The following is a 24,421-nucleotide window of genomic DNA, read 5'->3' on the forward strand; positions in this document are numbered from 1 at the left end:
TTTTTTTTCTCTATTTTTATATAATTTCACATAATGTTATTTTTTTAACATAATATTATCTACACACCACTTCCTTGTCTCATCCCCTCTCTGTTGGGTTCCCACTAGGCTCTGTCCTAGAACCCCTGCTACACGTCCTAGGCTCTGTCCTAGAACACCTGCTAACCCTCAAACTACACGTTCAGCATTTAAATGACCCATTACTTTTAGAAGAATAAATCAAAAGCAATTTGTTCCATATGTAATGAGGTCCATCCTTTGCTCCCATATGCTAATACGGTGTTGTTCAATAATGATGCACGGTTTAATAGAGTTGTTGTTACTTTACTGACAGGTTAATTAAGTTTTTAGGACATTTTCTCTATTAGATTGTGAACCCCTATGGGACAAGTACTAATGAAAGTGATCACAAACTGTGTACAGTGCCAAGGCATATGGTAGATTTAATTAGGCAGCAGGAAATAGATGTAAATGTTGAGTAAAAAAAATATGTTTACCCATTTTCCTCCAAAAGGCTTCCTTGTAATACACCATGCACTTGATCACAGATCCCATTGGGAGACGATGTATTAGCTGGTTTCTAAGTGAGGGTAGCTCTGGATTAAAGTGAATCTTTGTGGTCAGTACTGGTGGTATGGCACTGATAACAAATTTGCTCTGTGAAAAAAAAAACTTTTTAAAAAAAAATCTAAGTCTTTCTAGGCTTTTCTAGGTTATTACTAGGTAGCAATAATTTTTCACAGAGAACTGCTCCATGTAGCCATTCTTCTCTCTGGCAGAGAGATGAGGATCTCCCTTTTTAACGCAGCATTCATTAATAGGGTATATGATAATGGGATTTATAGGGACGAACTCTTTAATGACCATGAAAACAATTTTAAGAACATGTTCATTTAAGGGCCGTACCTTTTCACTTTGAGAATATTAACCATTAGGCTAGTTTTACACCAGAATTATTAACTCTGGCAGGGCTGTTCAGGCAAGTCCGACATTGCGTATGTTACTGGAATCCTTGATGGCCCCATTGACTATAATGGGGTCCGACGGAGATCCTGCAGCTACCCGGCAAATATGCCGGGATTCAGCCAGACAGACCGTTGCATGTAAAAAGAACACATAATTGGTATTTCCACATCTGCAAATACCTATGCTATAAAAAAAACACATGAAAAAATGTAAAAACAGCTGTTTTAACCATTGATAATGGACGATGAAAATAAATTATTATTTCTTTGAGGTCAGAAAGCAGCCACGTTCTTAAGGAATCAAAATGTTTTTGGTCCGGTGCTCTCATGACAAACAGATAGCTTATTTAAGAGTTCAATTCTTATATACAATTCTTATATATAATAGTAGAAAATATACACTTTTCTACATTTCAAATTGTTTAAATCATGTATTGGGGTATTAATCAATTTTTTTTAGTAGATACATACATAAATCATTTTCAAAAGTGAAGCTATATTGTAACATATTTCACTCCATTACCTGGTACACTTCATGATTTAAAGTCTCCACAATGACAACTTCACCAGTCTGATCAAGCCTGACCACTGGTCTCTCTAACTTCACTCTATCCTGGAGACGTGCCATCATCTTTTCACTTATCTGCCCAGATCCTCCTACAAACTTTCTCTCCTAAAAGAATAGACAAAGATTTGAACCAGACATCTTAAAGAGGTTGTTCCATCTTGCTGTGGAAACGAGAGATGGGACTAAGTGCTGGCCCTAGTAGGCCGGGCTTACAGAAACACCCAAGTAGGTAGGTGTTCTGCTGTTCTATAGCTCACAGTGTAGCAGAACAAGCTATGCTCCATCCATAACTCCCAAAGCTTGCTCTTCTACACTACTTGCGTAGGTCCCACTCACTACAATTGGAGCTACAGAAACAACTTGGCTGTTTCCAGAAGCTTAGTCCCAACTCACTGTGGAATCGGGGAGATGGAACAAACCCTTTGACAATTTTTTTTAGACAAGTAGATAATATGGTAAAAATGGATCTCTTTGGTACTATATTGGGTAAATAAGTGCATAAATCTAACCAAAAGTACAATAAATGCAAGTAAATAGTGTTTTTCAGAACAGATAAAAAATGCACTAGATTAGTTACCAATTTATACAGGCTATATATGGAAATGAGCAAATCCATTCTAAACTAATTGAGCTTGACCCAAATTTATCAAAAATTCATGTTGTGAAATCTGAAATTTGGGAGATTCAATTTGACCAAATTTCTCGAAATGGTAATTTTTCAGATTAGAAGACAGGAAAGATGAAGGAGGATCACATGAACCTGGGAGTTGTCTGTGTATACATGCTGGAAGGCATTTTGTACCAAAAAGTGAACATTTTAACATACTTTTTTATTTTTGTGTTTACTCATAGCCATACATATCACTGTCTCTTTGGCATTACAAATGCTGGCTTGCATACACTACTAGGAGACCCTAGAATATCATCCACAACTCTTCTATTAAATCACTTTCAACTCAAATCGAATTTATTCAGACCCAAATCGAATCACCCCACCAATTCAGACAAAATCAGAAGAAATTCGCTCATCGCTACCTATATTTAATAAGACTAGGAACTTTGTTGTAAGTTTTTGTAAGCTATTAAGACTTTTGCGCAACTAATTCCTGAAGCATCAGTTTTAAAAAGAAAGCCTACAGTCAGTCAACAATGTTTTTTTTTATTACTTTATACTGTTTGCACGTAGAATGTATACATCCACACAGAGTCCCTATAGCTAAATATAACTTACCCAGAAGCAGACCATGAGGCACTGTCTTCTGCCCTACAAGCACTACTTTGAGGGAACATTACCTCTGTAATATAGTAGGTAACAGTGTGATATTTTTCTAGTTTATACTCATAGAATTTTGTGAGAAGAGTAACTCCTTACAAGTAAAGTCAGAGGAGAAATGTTATTATCAACCTTTATGAGATTATAAAATGACTTCAGTACAAAGATTATAAAATGACTGATTTCAGTACAAAGATCAGTAATGAAACAACTCTTTGATGTAACTTAAAGATACAGCCACATTTGCACATGAAACTTTTCACAATATTTCTTTATAAGGCCACAGAAAATCAATGCTAACCCTATTGCACATTATCTTCAAAGCCATGATTTGATGAGAACCTATTCATTTGTTGACATGCAGTTGACAGAACACATCATTGGCACCTGCTGCCACCATCATTGATCCCAATTGCTGTCTGATAAAAAAAAAAAAAATCTTGTTCCTGTTTTCTTACTTAAAAATCTTATTAACTGTACTAATCATCTCATAAATGTGATTCATACCCATGGTCATTCTTAGTATATCATGAAAACTTTACATTTATAATAAACTCTGGATGCCAAATCTTATTTTTTTGAATCTGTTGGTTGCCTCTGCTGTGTCTAGTTTTGTGACCATTATGTTGCACATGGGTACATTCTATGACATGAACAAATGAATGAAAATTTATATTTTGGGAATGCAAAGCTGGATGCAATGCTAGGCTTTTTTTCCTCTTTTTCTCATGTAAGGCTCTCAGCCCTTTATATAGATACCCTGATAGAGTCACTTGTTGTTGATATGTTATCTTATGTTTGTATTGTAAGCTATCTGTAAACATCTAAGGGTGGGTTCGCACTAGCGTTATGGCATTCCATTATAGGTTCAGTTTATGGAATATAACAGAATGGCCAGAGGGAATGCAAAATAGAAGCCTTTAAGAGGCATTCTGTTTTGCTCCGTCCTAACGGAGGAGTCTAGTGTCCGTTATGCAGGACCGAAACAAAGTCCTGTTGACAGGAAACCAGACGGATCCGTTATGCTTGCCCATAGACTTTTATTGGGACGGAGCAAAATGGAATGCCTCTTAAAGGCTTCCGTTTTGAATTCCATCTGGTTATTCCATTATATTCTGTTATAAACTGGACCTATAACGTAATGTTATAGCGCTAGTGCGAACCCACCCTAATAATGTATTTTTTTTTTATGCACATAAAAAAGTATACAACAGTAATGCATTTACCTGCCCACCATTGTCAGTTGAGAAAGTCCTTGTAGTTCCACCACAGATCTTTACATACCAGAGGAACCACAGTGTGGAAACCTGCTGTGTCTCTGCCGTAACAACCAAATTCACAACCAACTCTGCAAACCTCCTTCCTGCACTGTTCAAATAAGTACAAATGACAAATAAAATTTAATATAAATTTAATGAGCACAAAAAGAATGTCTTTGCAATTAAATGTATTTGTACTGTAAGTATATGCACAAAATCAGATTTACTCCCTAGATCTATAGGAAAGCTGCAGATATTCCAAAACCAAAGTAAACCCATTCTTAAAGGAAATCTGTCACCAGTGACCTCTCTATCCAGCTGCATAGACAAAAAACAGAGATTCACCTGATGTAAACATTGTTTTTCTTTTGTTGATCTGAGGCTTTGTTTCCCAAGTTATGATATTTTTTTCTTAATATGCAGATTAGGCCCTTGGTGCAATAAGGGCGTTACAATTGCTCTTGTTGCACCCAAGCTCTACTAATGTCTGTGGCCAGACCCTCCTTTGCTATTTTGCCACTGCCTGACCCAGTCAATCAAAGCAACCAGGGAGGGGCTGGCCACAGAAATGAGTGGAGCTTGTGAGCAGCAAGAGCAATGCACAAAAGATCTAATCTGAATATTAAGGAAAAAGTATTATAACTCGGGAAAGAAGCCTCAGATGAACAAAAGAAAAACTGCATTTTAATCAAGTAAACCACAGCAACTTGTCTATGCAAGTGTCTATGCAAGCAAGCAGGGAGGTCACTGGTGACAGAATCCCTTTAATTTATATATTCATATTACCAAGAAAAATGTAAGCGAATAAAGGACATGAACTGAAGCTTTCCTTCTATATTCAAAGATGAAGTAGTTCAGAGGTAATAGTTGTTTAATGAAGTTGTATGCAATTTAGTATTCATAGACACAATCAAAGCAGGACTCTCTTCAAATATATATAAAGAGGTTATCTGGAAATGTGATATTAATGGCTTATCCTCAGGGTAGATCATCAATAAATTGGCTGGGGTCCAACTCCTGGCACTCCCACCAATCAGCTGTTCGAAGAGGCCACGGCGTTTCCTGAGCACTTAGGCCTCCTTCTAGGCCATTGATGTCATAGTACATCGGTCACAATGCCAAGCACAGCTGCCATAGAATGTACAGCACTGTGTTTGGTAAGCTGTGAAACCCAGTGAGAGCAGCAGCCTCTTCAAACAGCTGATCGTCGGGAGTCGGACCCCCACCGATCTGATATTGATGATCTATGCTAAAGATAGGCCATCAATATCAAATTCTGGATAACCCATTTAGGGTCAATGCTCTGGAGTCTATGACCAGCAGCTTTCACCAAAACACACATTCATAATCCTGTACATACTGTTCCCAAATGATAGATATGATATAGAACTACAGATGCAAACATTTTTTCTGCCCCTTTGTACTGGTCTTCTGTAAATACAGAAGACGTAGAGCTGACGAGTCATTTAGCTATAGTGTACACTGTAATGTTTCACAAAGCAAAGATCATTTTTCTTGTTTCCTACAGTGTTTTATGCACAGTTTATAACTACTTACTTTGTCCAGCATACTTTGTGTATGAATTCTTTCATTGACATTTTGTCCCAGTCTTTAGCATGAGGAGCTTTCCATGGTGAATCTGCAGGAATCTAACCAGAATTTCCCCATTTAAAGGCATTATCACACAAAAAGCATTACCATGCAAGAAAAGGGGCATTTCAAATGAAGTATTATTGCAGATTACATTCAATAAAATGATTCCGTTTTTCATATTAGCATTATATTTTCTTCTTTGTTAGTACCTCCTGCTGTTTTTCTCTCTGGTCCACCCTTTCCTGCATTTAGTGGTGGACTAACATGCTCACTACTGTAGCTTCCCTGTCCCTTTCCTTCCCCTCAGTGCCAGCATAGTAATCTAACAGAAAGATAGGTGAAGTGCTCCATACACCTTTCATTTATTCATCTCTAAGTCTAAATTCATTGAAGTATATAGCTATATCTCTTTAGACGGTAATATAGTAACATAATTTATTAGGCTGAAAAAAGACATGCTGTACGTCCATCCAGTTCAGCCTGTTATCCTGCAAGGTGATCCAGTGGAGAAGGAAATTATGGTGGCATTACATACCATATGCAGGGGCTTAGCTATAGTCGAAGCAGTGAAAGTGGCTGCTACGGCCCCAACCAGGAGGATGACTAAGAGATTTTATTGTCAGGGCCCCCTCAACAGTATTATACAATGACATTGTATACAGTGACAGTATATACAGTGACATAATGTACAATATATTTGTGTTTGAAACGTACGAAGCAGCTGCTCGGCCTGGTCTGAGAGAGCGATCTTAACTAGCCACTGTGGGATTGCATAGGAGGAGGGGAGTACAAATAAGTTGTTGGGGAGGGGGCCCATTCAAATATTTGCTGTGCGGCCCAGTCATTTTATGCCCGCCCACAGAAAGAGAAGAAACTCCTCCAGAAAAGCAGATAAAGTAAGTGACTAAAAAAGAGTTTTACATTTGTGGGATAATTGCTTTAATCCATTCCTGATATCCACCTTATCTGATAACGCAGATCTTTTAACCTCTGAGATGCCTTGGTCAATTGCGACCACGGTATCTGAGCTGTCTTTTCCTGGGGGCACTGCACTTCTGGAGATGTGACCACGTCGAGATCAGCATGAATTTGGAACCTGCATTCCCTGAAATAAATGGAGGCCAATATACCACCAGAGAAGGCAGTATTTAGTGTAGGTTCCTGTCCCAAAGAGACTTTGATCTGAGCTCAGCAGCCTATTTAAAGGACCAGGTGCTGCTAAAACCCAACAGATAATAGCGGAGAGACTCGAGCGCCCACTTGATGGCCAGGCACTCTCTCTCCACTATACTGTACCGTGTCTCAGCTGGAGCGATCTTACGGCTGAGGAAGACAACGGGATGCTCCTCCCCGTTGACTTCCTGAGACAGTACCGCACCAAGGCCTACTTCGGAGGCATCGGTCTATACTATAAACTCCCTTTTGAAGTCAGGCGTCACCAAAACCGGGGACCCACACAGGGCCGACTTCAAAGCGGAGAAAGCCTCTTCCGCCTGGTCATTCCAGCGGACCATCACGGACTTTGGTCCCTTCAAGAGTCCTGTCAATGGAGCTGCTAAAGTGGTAAAATGGGGAATGAACCTCATATAAAAGCCCACCATTCCCAAGAACAACTTTACTTGCCTAGGGGTGACAGGTCATGGCAAATTCCTTATCGCCTCTATTTTGTTTGCTTGGGGTTTGATGACTCCGTGCCCAATGACATACCCTAGGTATTTGGTCTCCTCTAACCCTATCGCAAATTTTTGGGGGTTAGCTGTTAGACCAGCCTTTTGAAGGGAGTCCACTATGGCCTGTACTTTGGGCAGGTGACTTTCCCAGTCGGTACTGTGAATGACAATATCATCCAGATAAGCTGAGGCATATCACCGATGTAGACGAAGCACAATGTCCATTAGATGTTGAAAAGTGGCAGGGGCACCATACAGACCTAAGGGTAATACCTTAAATTGGTACAACCACTCTGGTGTAATGAAGGCAGTTTTCTCCTTGGCAGCCTCCGTCAAGGGTACCTGCCAGTACCCTTTGGTGAGGTCCAAAAAATACCGGGCTTGGCCTAACCTTTCAATAAGCTCATCCACCTGAGGCATGGGATATGCATCGAATTTAGATATTTTGTTCAGCTTACGAAAATCGTTACAAAATCGTAACGTCCCGTCTGTCTTGGGTATTAAGACTATAGGACCGGCCCACTCACTTTTAGACTCATCAATGACGTCTAGCTGTAACATTAGCTGCACTTCCTCCGAAATGGCTCGTCGCCGAGCCTCGGGTACCCGGTATGGCTTTAACCGGACTTTTGCCTGAGGCTCAGTGACAATGTCATGCTGGATTCCGGAAGTGTGTCCAGGTAGGTCTAAAAACACATCCGTGTTCCGACTAATGAACTCCCTGGTCTCCTGAGCCTATTTAGAGGAGTGGTTGTCAGCAATTTTTACTGTGGCAACCGCTTCCCTGGACTCAGACATAGCAGCCGGAACCTCTTCCCCTAGAAACCCAGGCCGTGGGATGTCTTCAGTACAGGTCTCCCGATCTTTCCAAGGTTTAAGTAAATTAACATGTTAAACCGCTCCGGCTTCCGCCGCCCCGGCTGGTGTACCTTGTAATTTACCTCTCCAACTTTCTCGAGTACCTCGTAGGGCCCCTGCCATCTAGCTAGAAACTTACTGTCCACTGTCGGTACCAGAACCAAAACCTGATCACCCGGGTTAAACTTCCGGACCCGAGCCTGCCGATTATAGATCCGAATCTGGGCTCGCTGAGAGGCCTCCATATGCTCCCTGACAAGAGGCAAAATGGTCTCTATCCACTGTTGCATCTTTATTGCATACTCCAAGACACTTTTATGCAGAGTGGGTTGCTGTTCCCATGCCTCTTTGGCCACGTCCAACAGACCACGAGGATGTCTGCCATAAAGCAATTCGAAGGGCGAGAACCCAGTAGAGGCCCGGGGTACATCTCGCACAGCGAACATGAGATAGGGCAGAAGAAGATCCCAATCCTTCCCATCTTTCGACACCACTTTTTTTAACATGGTTTTTAGAGTTTTGTTAAACCTTTCCACCAGACCGTCCATTTGCGGATGGTACATGGACGTCCGTAACTGTCTGATATGCAGCAACTTATAGAGTTCCCTCATGACCTTGGACATAAAAGGGGTCCCCTGGTCAGTCAGAACCTCTTTAGGTAGCCCCACTCGAGAGAACAACTCCATTTGCTCCTTAGCTATAAGCTTTGCCGATATATGTCGCAGTGGCACCGCCTCCGGATTACCGAGTGGCGTAGTCTAGAACGACCAAGATGTGTTGGTGTCCTCTAGCAGACTTCGGTACTGGGCCTAGGAGGTCCATAGCAATTCGCTCAAACGGCACCTCGATGATTTGGAGAGATAGCAAGGGACTGCGGAAAAGGTGCTGGGGGCTAGTTGCCTGGCAGGTCGGGCAAGACTTACAGAATTCTTCCACCTCCTTAAACACACTGGGCCAGTAAAACCATTGCAGTATACAGTCCTGTGTCTTCTGCATTCCCAAATGACACCGAGTACATGCTGGTGGGCTAACTCTAACACGAGTTTGCGATAAGCCTGGGGCACCACCAACTGTTCAATGGACTCACCTCGCAGCTGGTTTACCCGGTATAACATACCATGATGAACCACAAAACGGGGGAACACCGACTCTGCCCCTGGTTGTTGTGGTTCACCATCTACTATTAATATATTTTCCCAGGCTCGGGATAGGGTTGGGTCCCGGTGTTGGGCAGTACCAAAATTATCCCCGGGGACATTGAGGTCTGCCAGCTCAGGACCCAGCGGCTAGTCCTCCGTGTCTCCCACCATCACACTTAGCAGGGTTGTCTTCCCCTCTTCCACCAAAGTGGCGGTCACCCCAACCGCTGGCCCTTCAGACTCAGGTTCCCAGGGTTCTGGTCTCCCCCCTGAGCCGGGCCACTCTGCTAGGGTTACCCATGTTTAATGGGTATCAGTCTCTCTCTTAGCAGACCACAGTGCTGGGAAGTCTCTCCCTATTATAAGTTCATAGTGCAGATTGGTGGCGACAGCCACCTTGTGGGTCCACCAGTTGGCAACCGTAGATAGAGACACCATAGCAGTGGGGTAGTCTTTTAAGTCTCCATGAATACACATGACTCCAACTTTCCGGCCATTATACTCAGTGGTCCGTACCAGGGGAACCCTTACCAGGGTCACCAGACCAAGTAACCGGTCACCAGACCTGAGTCCAACAGAGCCTCCGCTGGAGTGTCTCCCACATCCACCTGGCACAGGTGATTCAGAGTCTCTGGGGCACCTGCTGCACACAGTTTCCTAGCATATAACGACTGGCGGAAGCAATAGTTTGTGTCCATAAGTTTCACCTGATGTGGACAGAGAGCTTTTAAATGGCCAGGCTCCCGACACCGCCAGCAGACTATCGGAGCTGGGTCCACAGGGGGCACATCCCGGGTGGGTTCAAATCGCCAGGTCTGGGGTGGAGAGTTATGGATTTTGACTATCTCCCTCCCAAAAGAACCCCCCTGTAGATTCCGGGTAGCCTCATAGCCTCCACCAGGTCGACCATCTCGCGAGCATTACCTGGAGAGACCTGGCAGATCATTTGCTGGAGAGGGGGTGGCAAAGCCCTCCAGAACATAGCCACCAGATGGTCCAGCATAGCAGTGGGCTCAGCACGTCAGTCTGTAGCCACGTTTGCAAGAGATTAAGCAAGTTATAATACTGGGGTCTCAGCCGGCTTAAACCCCCACTGATGCACCCGCTGGGCCCGGACCAACACATTCACCCTCTGTCTTGCCAGAATCTCACCCTTGACTCTCTGATAGTCGGCCGCTTGGTCATCTGGCAAGTCGAAATACACCCGATGGGAATCGGATGTCAGGAACACAGCGACGACCTCAGCCCACTGATCTCGGGGTAGATTCTCCCTTGTAGCCACCTTCTCATACATTGCCAGATAAATTTTAACGACATCTGATAGGGTCATCATGGGGATCGCCGCACGGACCGCTTTCCAGACATCATGGACACTCTGGGACGCTCCTGCCGTCTGTAAAGCCATCACGTGTTGTAGCAGCAGCTGGTTTGTTTCTTGCTGGTGTTGATTAGCCTCCACGAGAGCTTTTATTACAGCCTCCAATTTATCACATGACACAGGTTTAAATTTAGCTGGTTTAATCCAGGACATCCAGCCGTACCCGAAAAAAATATTTCGCGTATACGCCAGCCTCACTGCGTGTGCCTGCTCCAAGCTACCAATTGTGAGGATTTGCTATGGTAGGCAGGGTAAGCGGACGCAGAACAGAGGCAAAAGAAACAGTTTGTAAAAACAAAACTTTAGTGTTTATTCACACTGGAGAAAAAAAAAAATGCAACATTGACAGTCTTAGTTTTCATTCACACAAAGGAAAGTCCAAAGCACAAAAACAGTCACCTTGTTAGCAGGTTCTTTAAGCGCCCACAACAAGCTTTATGTGGCCTGTTTCCCTGCATGCGGCTCTCGGGCCTCTAGTACGGCACCATGCCTCAGATCCCAAGACAGAGACTTCGATCTGAGCCCAGCTGCCTATTTAAAGGATCTCACCTGGCTGGAAATCAGCCCAGCCACCGATGTTGGGAGGAAAATGGCTGCCTTCCCAAACAAAACCCCTTGCTATGTCACACTATGTAAAGAAAAAAAAATCAAATTAATATCTGATCGGCGTTAGTGTTGATCGAGCATGCGATGCTCGGCACATGGCGGTATTTGGCCGAATACTGCATGTGCTCGAGCACAATGCTCAAGTCTCCTCCCTGCACAAATGTCCTTACCCCAGGAACGCAAGCGCAAATACCCAGCCACCCACCCACAGGCCATAGCGCTCAACGTGCAACCTTCCAAATTACTGGCCCTGGAAATGTTGCCATTTAGGCTTGTGGACACTGGGGTCTTCTGCAGCCTGATGTTGGCGACCATCCCTCGTTACGCAGTCCCCTGCCGCCACTATTTTTCACACAGTGTGCCGTGCCCACCTTACACCAGCATGTGTCCCGTAACATCACCCGTGCCTTAACCAACGCAGTTACTGGGAAGGTTCACTTAACCACGGACACATGTACAAATGCATTCAGCCAGGGACGCTACATTTCTCTAAGGGCACACTAGGTGAACGTTGTGGAGGCCGGGAGCGAGTCGTACCCTTAGATGGCACAGTTACTACCGACACCAAAAATTGCGGGCCCTACGTCGATCAGGGTTTCCGCCAGCACCTACATTAGTGGCTCCAAACCCCGCTTCTCCTCCTCTGCCTCCACCTCTACTTCCACCTCCGAATTATCCGCGTGCAGCGCCAGTCAGCCATCAGTCGGTAGCTGGAAGCAGTGTAGCACTGCAGTGGGGAAGCGTTAACATGCCGTGCTTAAGCTAATCTGCTTGGGTAACAAACAGAACACCGCCACAGAGATGTGGCAGGGGATAAAAGACCAGACTGAGCTGTGGCTCTCGCCACTCAACCTAGAACCAGGCATGGTTGTGTCTGATAATGGCCGTAACTTGGTGGCGGCTTTGGAGCACGGCAAGCTCACACACATCCCATGCCTAGCCCAAGTCTTCAACGTAGTGGTTCAGCAGTTTCTCAAAACCTACCCCAATTTGCCTGAGCTACTGGTAAAAGTGTGCCTCGTGTATGCCCATTTCCGCAAGTCATCGACAGTTTCCGCCGGTCTGTCAACACTGCAGCAGTACTTACAATTGCCAGCTCACCGACTTCTGTGCAACGTGAGCACGCGCTGGAACTCAACGTTGCACATGCTGGCCAGGATTTGTGAGCAGCAGAGGGCAGTAGTGGAATAGCAGCTGCAACATGGTTGTCGCCTTTCCAGTCAGCTTCCGCTCTTCACAAGCGAGGAGTGGGCATAGATGTCTGACCTCTGTGATGTTTTAGGAAAGTTTGAGGAATCAATACAGATAGTGAGCGGCGATGATGCCATTATCAGCGTCACCATCCCACTGCTGTGTCTACTCAAACGCTCGCTGCTCAAAATTAATGCAGACGCTTTGCATGTGGAAGAGGTGGAAATGGGGGAAGACATTACACAGGGTAATAGCCAGACCACCCTCAGTTCGTCTTCTCAGCGCAAATTGGATGATGATGATGAGGAGCAGGAGACGGTTGCCTCCACTGCAGAGGGCAGTACCCATGGAAGTTTAATTCCATCTGTTCAGCGTGGATGGGCAGAAGAGGAGGAAGACGATGAAGAGATTGAGAGTCATCCTCCTGATGATGACAGCGAAGTCTTGCCTATTGGGACTTTATGTTAAGCTGCCTTTCCCGTGACCCACGCGTTTTACGCATTTTGGACAACACCGATTACTGGTCGTTCACCCTTCTCGACCCCCGCTACAAAGAGAACTTCTCATCTCTCATTCCTGTGGTGGAGAGGATGAGCAAAATGGTGCAATACCAGAAGGTCCTTGTGGAAAAATTGCTCCAAATATTTCCAGCGCTGGCGGCAGAGAACTGTACAAAGTTTCTTGGGCAACTGAGGAGGAGAGACGAGGGGAACACACAGAAGTTCCAACAGTGTCAGGGCAACACTCTCCAAAGCCTGGGACAGTTTTATGACAACTCGCCAGCACCCTCACCCTGATTCACGGCCTAGTGTCACAAGGAGGAAAAAAATTTGGAAGATGGTGATGGAGTACGTAGCAGACCGTGTCAGCGTCCTCAATGATCCTTCTGTGCCTTACAACTACTAGGTGTCTAATCTGGACACGTGGCACGAACTGGCGCTCTACACTTGGAGGTGCTGGCCTGCCCTGCCACCAGCGTTTTGTGTTAGAGAGGGTATTTAGTGCTGCTGGGGGCATAATAACTGATAGGCCCATCCGCCTGTCAACTGAAAATGCTGACAGGTTTACTCTTATAACAATGAACAAGGACTGGATTGCCCCTGACTTCTCTACTCAACCAGAGGAAAGCGGCTGAACATAAAGACACTTTAACTGTGTTTTTTATAATGTACTGAATACACTGTATTCCCATGCACCCCTTCCACCACAAAAAAGGGTATATGGTTCAATCTTCCTTTTCTCGTCCGCCTCCTCTTCAATCATATTAACATGCTTATTAGTCTGCCCTCGCTTCTAATGTTGTAGAGGGTCAGCTCACCTGCAGGCCCTCGCATATAATGTTTTAGAGGGTCATCTCACCAGCAGGCCCTCACCTACAATCTTTTAGAGGGTCAGCTCACCTACAGGCCCTCGCATATAATGTTTTAGAGGGTCAGCTCACCAGAAGGCCCTCACCTACTATATTTTAGAGGGTCAGTTCACCTGCAAGCTCTCGCATGTAATGTTTTAGAGGGTCAGCTCACCAGCAGGCCCTCACCTACAATCTTTTAGAGGGTCATCTCACCTGCAGGCCCTTGCATGTAATGTTTTAGAGGGTCAGCTCACAAGCAGGCCCTCACCTACAATCTTTTAGAGGGTCTGCTCACCTGTAGGCCCTCAACCATAATGTTTTACAGGGTCAGCTCACAAGCAGGCCCTCACCTACAATATTTTAGAGGGTTAGCTCACCTGCAGGCCCTCGCATATAATGTTTTTGAGAGTCAGCTCAGCAGCAGGCCCTCAAACATAATGTTTTACAGGGTTAGCTCACCAGCAGGCCCTCACCTACATTCTTTTAGAGGGTCAGCTCACAGCAGGCCCTCACATATAATGTTTTACAGGGTCAGCTTACCAGCAGGCCCTCTCCAAGATTTTGTCAATGGTTAGCTAAGCAGTAGGCACTCACCCATAATTTTTCCAATGCTCAGATCAGCAGCAGGCACTCGCCCTTAATGTTTTAGATGGTCAGCTCAGCAGCAGGCCCTCACCCGTAATGTTTTAGCGGGTCACCAGCAGGCCCTTGCGCCTAATGTTTTTGAGGGTCACCAGCCGGCCATCAATCATCATTTTTCATGGGTGTATGATGCCCTCCTTTATGTGTATTAAAGGGTGTATTGGAGTGTTGGTTCCTTGTCATTTTTGAAAGCCCTTTCACTTAGTGCATAGGCTTTATGAGTGTAGGAGTCCCCCTACCTGAACAATTGTACCACAATGTGAATGAGGCTCTCAATGATGTGATATACAGGTTTTATCGGAGTGTCTCTTCCATGTAATTTTTGGCAGCACTTGCACTTTATATACAAGTAAATATACAGGAAAGAATGTTTCCTAACAATTTTTCCTCTAAAATCTATTTTATCTTCGGTTTTGTGCGTATTATTGTCAATCTGTAAAATTGGCGTACTACTCAGATAACATCATTCCCAGCAGCGACCTGGGAGTCCAAGATGCTTTCAGACATCCTACCCATGCTGTTCCTGAACTATTTCAGTGGTGTTTCCATCAATTTCTGACCTTTTCATGTGAACCAGACACCCTCCCCTCTTCAGAGCAGGGGGTGCCTGGTTTAATGTTCGGGTTCTCCCATTGACTTCCATTGTGCTAGAGCACCCGAACACCCGAGCACTTTGATGCTCGATCAACACTAAAGGGCGTCCAACACCCGGCACCATGGACGATCAGCTTTTTGAAGAGGAAGTGGCACTCCAAGCTTGTGTTACTTCATGTTCACTACACTGCACTTCCAAGATGAAGTGAATGGTGCGAATACTTGTAATTACACAATGCCGTCACTCCACAGGAGACAATGCGTAGTGTAAAGACCAGTTTAGATTAAATTCCCAGGACACTGTTCATGGTTCAGGTTCATTACAAGCATGACTTCAAGCTGTCATTATTCACAGTGACAAATGACAATCCAGTCATGGACTATGTCATGAACAGCTGACTATCACTGTTACCTGCTATGAAAATAGGTTGGTTTTCTTTTGAGCCCGTGATCTAACCGCCTCATTCCTGTGTGAGGCGATAAGAGCGTGAGCTCAGAATAACAGTGTTGCGGCCATTGTGATAAAAAATAAAATAAAAAATCTATTCATTGATCACCCCCTTACCTCTTCAGATCTTCCCATTGCCAGACGACTGCTGTCTTAGAGCCATGAGGTGATAACCCACAGCAACCATTCCCACACCCTGTCTTTGTGAGCCGACACCAACCCCCATCCTTCACCCCAAACAGCAATAATCCCTAATACCTTAGCCCCATCCAGGCAGCCCCTTCAGCTCCTGTGTAGCTCTTTCATTTATCCTGCATCTATGGGCTGACTAGGCCATGCTGCGTGGCTTGATCAGCCTTGTTGTTTGGGCCGATTTTGATCTGAGATCACTTATGATCCCTTCCCCTTTTACTTTCTCATTTTTCTGTACAAAACTACAAAAAGTTAAAGAAAAAAGGTAATAGTAGTAGACTAGTTAGCATATACAGTATTTTATAGTGCACATGTTACCTAATTGGTGCTTCAATTTTTTTGGTCTTAACTGGTGTGCCACATTTTTTTTTAGCCTACTTGGTGCATTACTTTATTTTATGCCTATATGGTATGTCACAAATATGCTTAGCATATACAGGGAGTGCAGAATTATTAGGCAAGTTGTATTTTTGAGGATTAATTTTATTATTGAACAACAACCATGTTCTCAATGAACCCAAAAAACTCATTAATATCAAAGCTGAATATTTTTGGAAGTAGTTTTTAGTTTGTTTTTAGTTTTAGCTATTTTAGGGGGATATCTGTGTGTGCAGGTGACTATTACTGTGCATAATTATTAGGCAACTTAACAAAAAACAAATATATACCCATTTCAATTATTTATTTTTACCAGTGAAACCAATATAACATCTCAACATTCACAAATATACATTTCTGACATTCAAAAACAAAACAAAAACAAATCAGTGACCAATATAGCCACCTTTCTTTGCAAGGACACTCAAAAGCCTGCCATCCATGGATTCTGTCAGTGTTTTGATCTGTTCACCATCAACATTGCGTGCAGCAGCAACCACAGCCTCCCAGACACTGTTCAGAGAGGTGTACTGTTTTCCCTCCTTGTAAATCTCACATTTGATGATGTACCACAGGTTCTCAATGGGGTTCAGATCAGGTGAACAAGGAGGCCATGTCATTAGATTTTCTTCTTTTATACCCTTTCTTGCCAGCCACGCTGTGGAGTACTTGGACGCGTGTGATGGAGCATTGTCCTGCATGAAAATCATGTTTTTCTTGAAGGATGCAGACTTCTTCCTGTACCACTGCTTGAAGAAGGTGTCTTCCAGAAACTGGCAGTAGGACTGGGAGTTGAGCTTGACTCCATCCTCAACCCAAAAAGGCCCCACAAGCTCATCTTTGATGATACCAGCCCAAACCAGTACTCCACCTCCACCTTGCTGGCGTCTGAGTCGGACTGGAGCTCTCTGCCCTTTACCAATCCAGCCATCTGGCCCATCAAGACTCACTCTCATTTCATCAGTCCATAAAACCTTAGAAAAATCAGTCTTGAGATATTTCTTGGCCCAGTCTTGACGTTTCAGCTTGTGTGTCTTGTTCAGTGGTGGTCGTCTTTCAGCCTTTCTTACCTTGGCCATGTCTCTGAGTATTGCACACCTTGTGCTTTTGGGCACTCCAGTGATGTTGCAGCTCTGAAATATGGCCAAACTGGTGGCAAGTGGCATCTTGGCAGCTGCACGCTTGACTTTTCTCAGTTCATGGGCAGTTATTTTGCGCCTTGGTTTTTCCACACGCTTCTTGCGACCCTGTTGACTATTTTGAATGAAACGCTTGATTGTTCGATGATCACGCTTCAGAAGCTTTGCAATTTTAAGAGTGCTGCATCCCTCTGCAAGATATCTCACTATTTTTGACTTTTCTGAGCCTGTCAAGTCCTTCTTTTGACCCATTTTGCCAAAGGAAAGGAAGTTGCCTAATAATTATGCACACCGGATATAGGGTGTTGATGTCATTAGACCACACCCCTTCTCATTACAGAGATGCACATCACCTAATATGCTTAATTGGTAGTAGGCTTTCGAGCCTATACAGCTTGTAGTAAGACAACATGCATAAAGAGGATGATGTGGGCAAAATACTCATTTGCCTAATAATTCTGCACTCCCTGTACTGTATTTTATAGTGCACAAGTTTCCATATTTTTTATTTTATAAAACACACTTTTTTCCCCAAAAGTTCATGAAAAATGGCAGTGCGTCTTATACAGTAAATACTAGTGAGCGCTTCCATTATGGACGAGCTCATTAGTATGCAGGAGGTGTGGGAAGCGGGGCTTATCTATTATCTGCATTGCACGGTTCTGACTTGATGCTGTGCAACGTCAGGTCACCATGCAGGGCGGCCCCGGAGAAGAACAGGGAGCACGGTTTGTATTGCCGTTATCTCTTGCTGTGTTACAGGAACAAATGAATTAAAATGAAAAATCTGCCATAAATGTGCCATTTAAAAAAAAAAATCTCCTCCAGTTTTCTTTAATTCCTGTGGAAAACCTAAAGGTTTAAAGGGGTTGTCTGCTTTTTTTTATATTGATGACCTGCCTTCTCTTCAATGTTTACCTGCTCACCGTCGTAACTGTAGCAATGAACAGGTGTAACTACAAGCACACTATCCCATTCACTTCAATGGGACGGCTGCTTCCTGTTCACTTCTAACAGCTGATCACTGGGGGTGCCAGGAGTTGGCCCAATCTAATATTGATGATCTATCCTGAGGATAAGTCATCAATATAAAAGAAGCAGACAACCCCTTTAACAAGGTTTGTAAATTCAGTTTCGAATAATGTGAGGGGTGTCGTTTCTAAAGTGGCTCATTTATGGTTTGTGTCTATTATGTAAGCCCCTCAAAATCACTTCAGAACTGAATTAGACCTTAATAAAGTTGGTTTTGGAAATGCTCTTAAAAAATTGAAAAATTGCTTCTAGAATTATAAGCCAAAGATCATCAGCTCAAATTTACCACATAAAATAATGTCAGATTTAAAAAACTTTGTGCTTAAGGCCAAAAAAGGCTTTATCCTCAAGGGGTTAATTAGTATAGTGAGCTGCGTTTGCACAGCTGGAACTTATTGTCATTATAACAAATTGAGTTGAAATGTAACCAACTCTCTACAGAATATGATTCATCTACCACACAGCTGCTAGAAATTCCCAGACCTGTTTCTTGTGTATATTTCCTGTAATGATGACAATGGAAACATAGAAATTAGAAAGGAGTGAATCGATTCTAAACTAATCAGATTTAACAAATTTACCAAAAATTTGTCTGCCAAATGAATCCAATGCTTTTGCGATTTGTTTTGGATGAATCACGTAAAAACGGCACACAGCATAATTTTACTGTTAATATTTGCTGCAGGTTAGCAACCAGACCAATGCCTCCTGGGATGGTCCCAGTATACTTGGCATTGGCAGCTGTCCTACTAAGGTCAGAGACACTAGTGAAAACACTAGTGACACACACATGAAAGAAAACACAGAGCCTGGCAGACAAACAGATCAGGAGCATTTTAACACTCGGGAGGAGCTGCGAAAACCCGGTCACACTCGGTAAGGAACCACTTCACACTAGGCAAGTGCTGCAGGAACCAGTTAATACTTGGTAAGAGCAAGACATACTGGAAAGCAAACACTAAATGCAAAAGAGCCAGACATCCTGGCGGTCATTTACAAACATTTTTTACACCAGTTTTTTACGTAAAACCTTTTTAAACATCCATAGGACAATATTCGGTTGCACAGGGATTTTTACGTCATCCTGGCCACTTGGGAGTTGCGAGGGCATGGCAGGCACCGGACCGGGGCTGAGATGATGGCTCTGGCAAAATAACAATTTTTTACACCTGAAAAGAGGCATAAAAGAGGAGTAAAAACTACTTTAGTAAGGGTCTGGAGTAGTTTTTACTTCAGGTGCATTGACTGCCAGAGGTAGGCCTAATTTATGACTAGGCGCATGAAGTGCAAATCCTCTGGCAGCACAGGGGGGAAACAAACACCAGTGTAAAAAGACGGTCTTGGTAAATGACTCCCACTGACTTCATGCACTAGGAGACACGAACTTCAGACTACAGGAACTTGGACACTACACAGACACAGCAGAACTTGGTAATATGGACATAGGATGCTCACACTGTCACTACAGGACAAAGAAGGACATGACATACTGTATATGCACAACCAGGGCAGATCACAGCACTAAAGAGACATCACCAAAGTGACACAGAATGCAGACTAAATGAACAAATTAGGCCAAGTTCACATCAGCCTTCAGCCTTCCTGTTCTTCTGCTCCGTTATAGGATAAGAAGAATGGAAAGGGCGGATTTGGCACATAAAGGAGCCGAATGAAGCCTACAGACACCTTGGGGTTAATTTATCATGTACGCCTCTTTTGCAGAGTGAAATCAGACCACTGTGGTGGATTTTCCTGTCAGTATTTTGCACAGTATTTATAATGAGTCGCACCTCAGATGATGAATTAGGCGCCTTTGTATTCCTCAGTGTTCGGGTGGATCATGTTCAATTACTACTACTGGTTGGTTAATTGGCGTACAAAATAGGTGTAAATGTGCATAGAAAAGTTGCATATTAAATATAGTCACAGCGATATACACTTGTTTTTATGTTAGCTAAAAGGTGCACGTCTACCTGATGATCCGACTACTGTATTTGAATAAAATTGTTGCACAGCTCAACACATCTCAGAGGAACAGAACTATGACACCCGTGGAGTGGAGTAAAAATAAAACTAGTTTTTCACCAAATTCATACTTAAAAAAGGTACACCAGCATAAATAGGCCTAATAAAGCACTGCACAACCAACCACACACAGAATTTTCCCACTCTAAGAAACTGTCAAATAAGTCTAAAAAGACTCACAAACAGGTGCAACATTATTAGTAAATGTGGCTAAAACAATAAGTCTGTCCAAACAAGGACAAATTAGACAAAAACAGAAGCAAACCACTATAATAAATGACCCCCCATTTGTGTTTCATAGACATTTTATTAAAAAAAGTTATTATTAACCCCTTAAGGACGCAGGGCGTATCGGTACGCCCTATTTCCCGAGTCCTTAAGGACTCAGGGCGTACCGGTACGTCCTAACTTTAAATCGGTATTCCGGCGCCGCGGGGGTTAATCGCAACGGGAAGCCGGCTGAAATCATTCAGCCGGCATCCCGTAACAACGCAGGGGGGGGTCATTTGACCCCCCCCCCCCGTATCGGCGATCGCAGAAAACCGCAGGTCAATTCAGACCTGCGGTTTTCTGCGTTTCCGGTCCATTCGGGTGTCCTGTGACCCGATGAACCGGAAAAAGACTGCGATCGGTGGCGTAATTATACACCACCAATCGCAGTCCGAGGATTTGAGGAGGCGGTGCTGGCCCTGGTGCTGAACACTGCTGTCCAGGGTGCTGATTGGTGCAGGGGAGAGAGGCGCGAGATTCAAACTTCCTGCGCTCCTCTCTCCCCTCCTCTTCCTGTTCTGCACGAGCACCCGGCAGCATCGTCCAGCACCAGCTCCTGTGTCCCCCTAATCGCCATCCATCACCCTCCTGCACCCATCGCCACCCAGGTAGGTTAGGGTCAGTGAGGGAGAGGCAGGGAAAGAAGGGAAAAGTTAGAAAAAAAAAAAACTTTTATTCCTAACTTTTTTGATCCATCTATCAGACCCCAGCCTCCCCCCTGCCACTTGCCCCCCCCTACCAGCCCCCTACCAGCCCCCCACCACCACCAGCCCCACCACCACCAGCCCCCCCACCCCCACCAGCCCCTTCCCCCCCCCCCACTTCACCACCAGCCCCCTTTTTTTTTTTCTGCGTGCACTGACTGGTCGGCACTTTTTAGCGTCCGTCCACTGTTAGCGCCCGCCACCCCACTGTTAGCGCCCCACCACCCCACCGCTGATCAGCCTTGTACCGCTGATCAGCAAGTTTAACTTTTTTTCCTAACACTTGCCCTTTTTTTCTTGCCTTTTTTAGTACGCGAACACCCGTTGCCCCCACACACACGCACATATAATAAAGTTTGCCACACACGCACACCTACACGCACACACACCCATGGCCCGCCGGGTGTTCTCGGCCGAGGAGGCATATGCCCAGATTGCCTCCGACTCTGAGAGCCCCAGTGAGGATGAGGATGACCCCACATTCCTTTTATCATCCGCATCCTCCTCATCATCATCGGATGACGATGAGCCACCAAGGCGGTGGAGACGCCGCCAGGCGGAGCCAGGGGCCCCACATGCTAGGGATCCTGTGGCCCACCCTAGTACGAGCCGCCCTGGGGTTCGTACTGGTTTCCCGGCCCACCAAATAAGTTCACCGGAGCCCCCTGCCGATGAACTTAGCTGGTGTCCCCCAGTGGACTTTGAGCCTGAGATTCCGGATTTTGTTGGCAATCCTGGAATCCAGATTCCCACAGTGGGGTTTACTGAAATAGACTATTTTAGTTTTTTTTTCAGTAACCCACTGGTGAATCTGATGGTGGAGCAGACGAATCTGTACGCCCAACAGTTCGTCGCTCAAAACCCAGGCTCATTTTTGTCTAGACCCGGTGGCTGGACGCCGGTCAGTGCAGCCGAAATGAGGACATTTTGGGGCCTCGTGCTGCATATGGGTCTAGTCCAAAAACCCAGTGTCAGGCAATACTGGAGTGGGGACGTCCTATACCAGACCCCACTGTACAGTATGGTCATGACACGTCCCCGGTTTGAGGCCATCCGGAAATGTCTGCATTATTCCGATAATGCAGCATGTCCACCCCGAGGTGATCCTGCCTATGACCGGCTGTATAAGATACGGCCGGTCATCGATCACTTTGGGGCCACATTTCAGCAGGCCTACGTACCTGGAAGGGAGGTCGCGGTTGATGAGTCTCTCGTTGCGTTCAAGGGGAGACTCAGTTTCCGCCAATATATTCCCACAAAGCGGGCGAGGTATGGCGTGAAGCTATACAAAATTTGTGAGAGTACCTCAGGGTACACTTACAAATTTCGTGTGTACGAGGGGCGAGATTCCCGTATTCAACCCCCAGAATGTCCCCCCACTCTGGGTGTTAGCGGGAAACTCGTGTGGGACCTTATGTACCCACTGCTGGATAAGGGTTACCACTTGTACGTGGATAACTTTTATACCAGCATTCCCTTGTTCAGGTCCCTTGCCGCCAGATCCACGTTCGCTTGTGGGACCGTGCGGAAAAATCAACGCGGCCTCCCTGCCTACCCCCTCCAGGTACCTATCCCCAGGGGTGAGACCCGTGCACTTACCAGTGGAAACCTGTTGCTGGTCAGGTATAAGGACAAGAGGGATGTCCTTATGCTGTCCACAATCCACGGTAACGGCACCACCCCAGTCTCTGTGCGAGGTACCACGGCAACGGTCCTCAAGCCCGATTGTATCGTCGACTACAATCGGTATATGGGAGGAGTTGATCTCTCTGATCAAGTCCTCACGCCATATAACGCCATGCGCAAAACCCGGGCATGGTACGAAAAAAGTTGCGGTCTACTTGGTGCAGGTTGCCATGTACAACTCTTTTGTACTATCCCGAAGCGCTGGCAGCACAGGGACATTCCTCCAGTTCTATGAGGCAGTCCTCAAGGACCTGATCTTTTCGGACCGGGAAAGAGCAGGCCGGAGTACCTCGGGAACTGGAGGCGCCCGGATCGTCCCTGGCCAACACTTTCCAGGTGTGGTCCCCCATACTGGAAAGAAGGGACGAACCCAAAAAAAGTGCAGAGTGTGTCGCAGGAGGGGGATACGGAAGGACACCACCACTCAGTGCGACACGTGCCCCGATCATCCGGGCCTCTGCGTTATCGATTGCTTCAGGGAGTATCACACTTCCATGGAGTACTAAATTTTTATAATCCCCAACAGTCCACTAGAGAACATAAAAAACTATGGCTCTCAGCCTTTGGAGACACGAAAAAAAAATTTTTTCCCCCAAAAAATATTAGTTTTAGTGCAGGCATCCTCAAACTGCGGCCCTCCAGATGTTGTAAAACTATAACTCCCAGCATGCCCAGAAAAACCTACAGCCATCAGCAGGGCATGGTGGGAATTGCAGTTTTACAACATCTGGTGGGCCGCAGTTTTAGGATGCCTGCTTAGTGTCTCCAAAGTCTGAGAGCCATACATATTGGGCATCGTCGCGTGCGTAAAAGTCGTCGCTATAAAAATAACTTTTGACCAAACGCCTCGGATGAACGGTGTTAAAAATATTAAAAAAAAACGGTGCCAAAACAACAATTTTTGGGCAAAATTTCCATTTGAATCCTTTTTGCCGGTAATAAAGCAAGGGTTAACAGCCAAACAAAACTCAATATTTATTGCCCCGATTCTGTAGTTTGCAGAAACACCCCATATGTGGTCGTAAATGGCTATATAGCCGCACGGCAGGGCATAGAACGAAGGGAACTCCATACGGTTTCTGGAAGGCAGATTTTGATGGACAGTTTTTTTTTTGACACCATGTCCCATTAGAAGCCCCCCCTGATGTAGCCTAGACTAGAAACTCCAAAAAAGTGACCCCATCTAAGAAACTACACCCCTCAAGGTATTCAAAAGTTACTTTACAAACTATGTTAACCCTTTAGGTGTTCCACAAACTAAATAGCGAATGTAGAAACAATTTTAGATTTTTTTTGTTACATTGCCTCAAAAAAGAGTAATATAGAGCAACCAAAAATCATATTTACCCCTAAAATAGTCCCAAAACAACAACCCCCTTATCCCGTAGTTTCCTAGATGGGGTCACTTTTATGGAGTTTCTACTCTAGGGGTGCATCAGGGGGCTTGAAAGGGTACATGG

General features: G+C 44.8%; 1 protein-coding gene across 1 annotated transcript in view; it reads right to left on the bottom strand.

Moving 5' to 3' along the window:
• Nucleotides 1-24,421, bottom strand: part of LOC122932279 (amine oxidase [flavin-containing] B-like) — a 102,510-nt gene that overhangs the window by 59,367 nt on the left and 18,722 nt on the right. Inside the window, exons 5-8 of the mRNA XM_044286608.1 lie at nt 5,623-5,714; nt 4,033-4,174; nt 1,489-1,638; nt 498-657 (exon numbers count right to left, since the gene is read on the bottom strand). Of these exons, the coding sequence (XP_044142543.1) occupies nt 498-657; nt 1,489-1,638; nt 4,033-4,174; nt 5,623-5,714 (544 nt within the window). The remainder of the gene's footprint in view (nt 1-497; nt 658-1,488; nt 1,639-4,032; nt 4,175-5,622; nt 5,715-24,421) is intronic.

This window comes from Bufo gargarizans, chromosome 3, assembly GCF_014858855.1.
Source record: "Bufo gargarizans isolate SCDJY-AF-19 chromosome 3, ASM1485885v1, whole genome shotgun sequence".
NCBI lineage: Eukaryota > Metazoa > Chordata > Amphibia > Anura > Bufonidae > Bufo > Bufo gargarizans.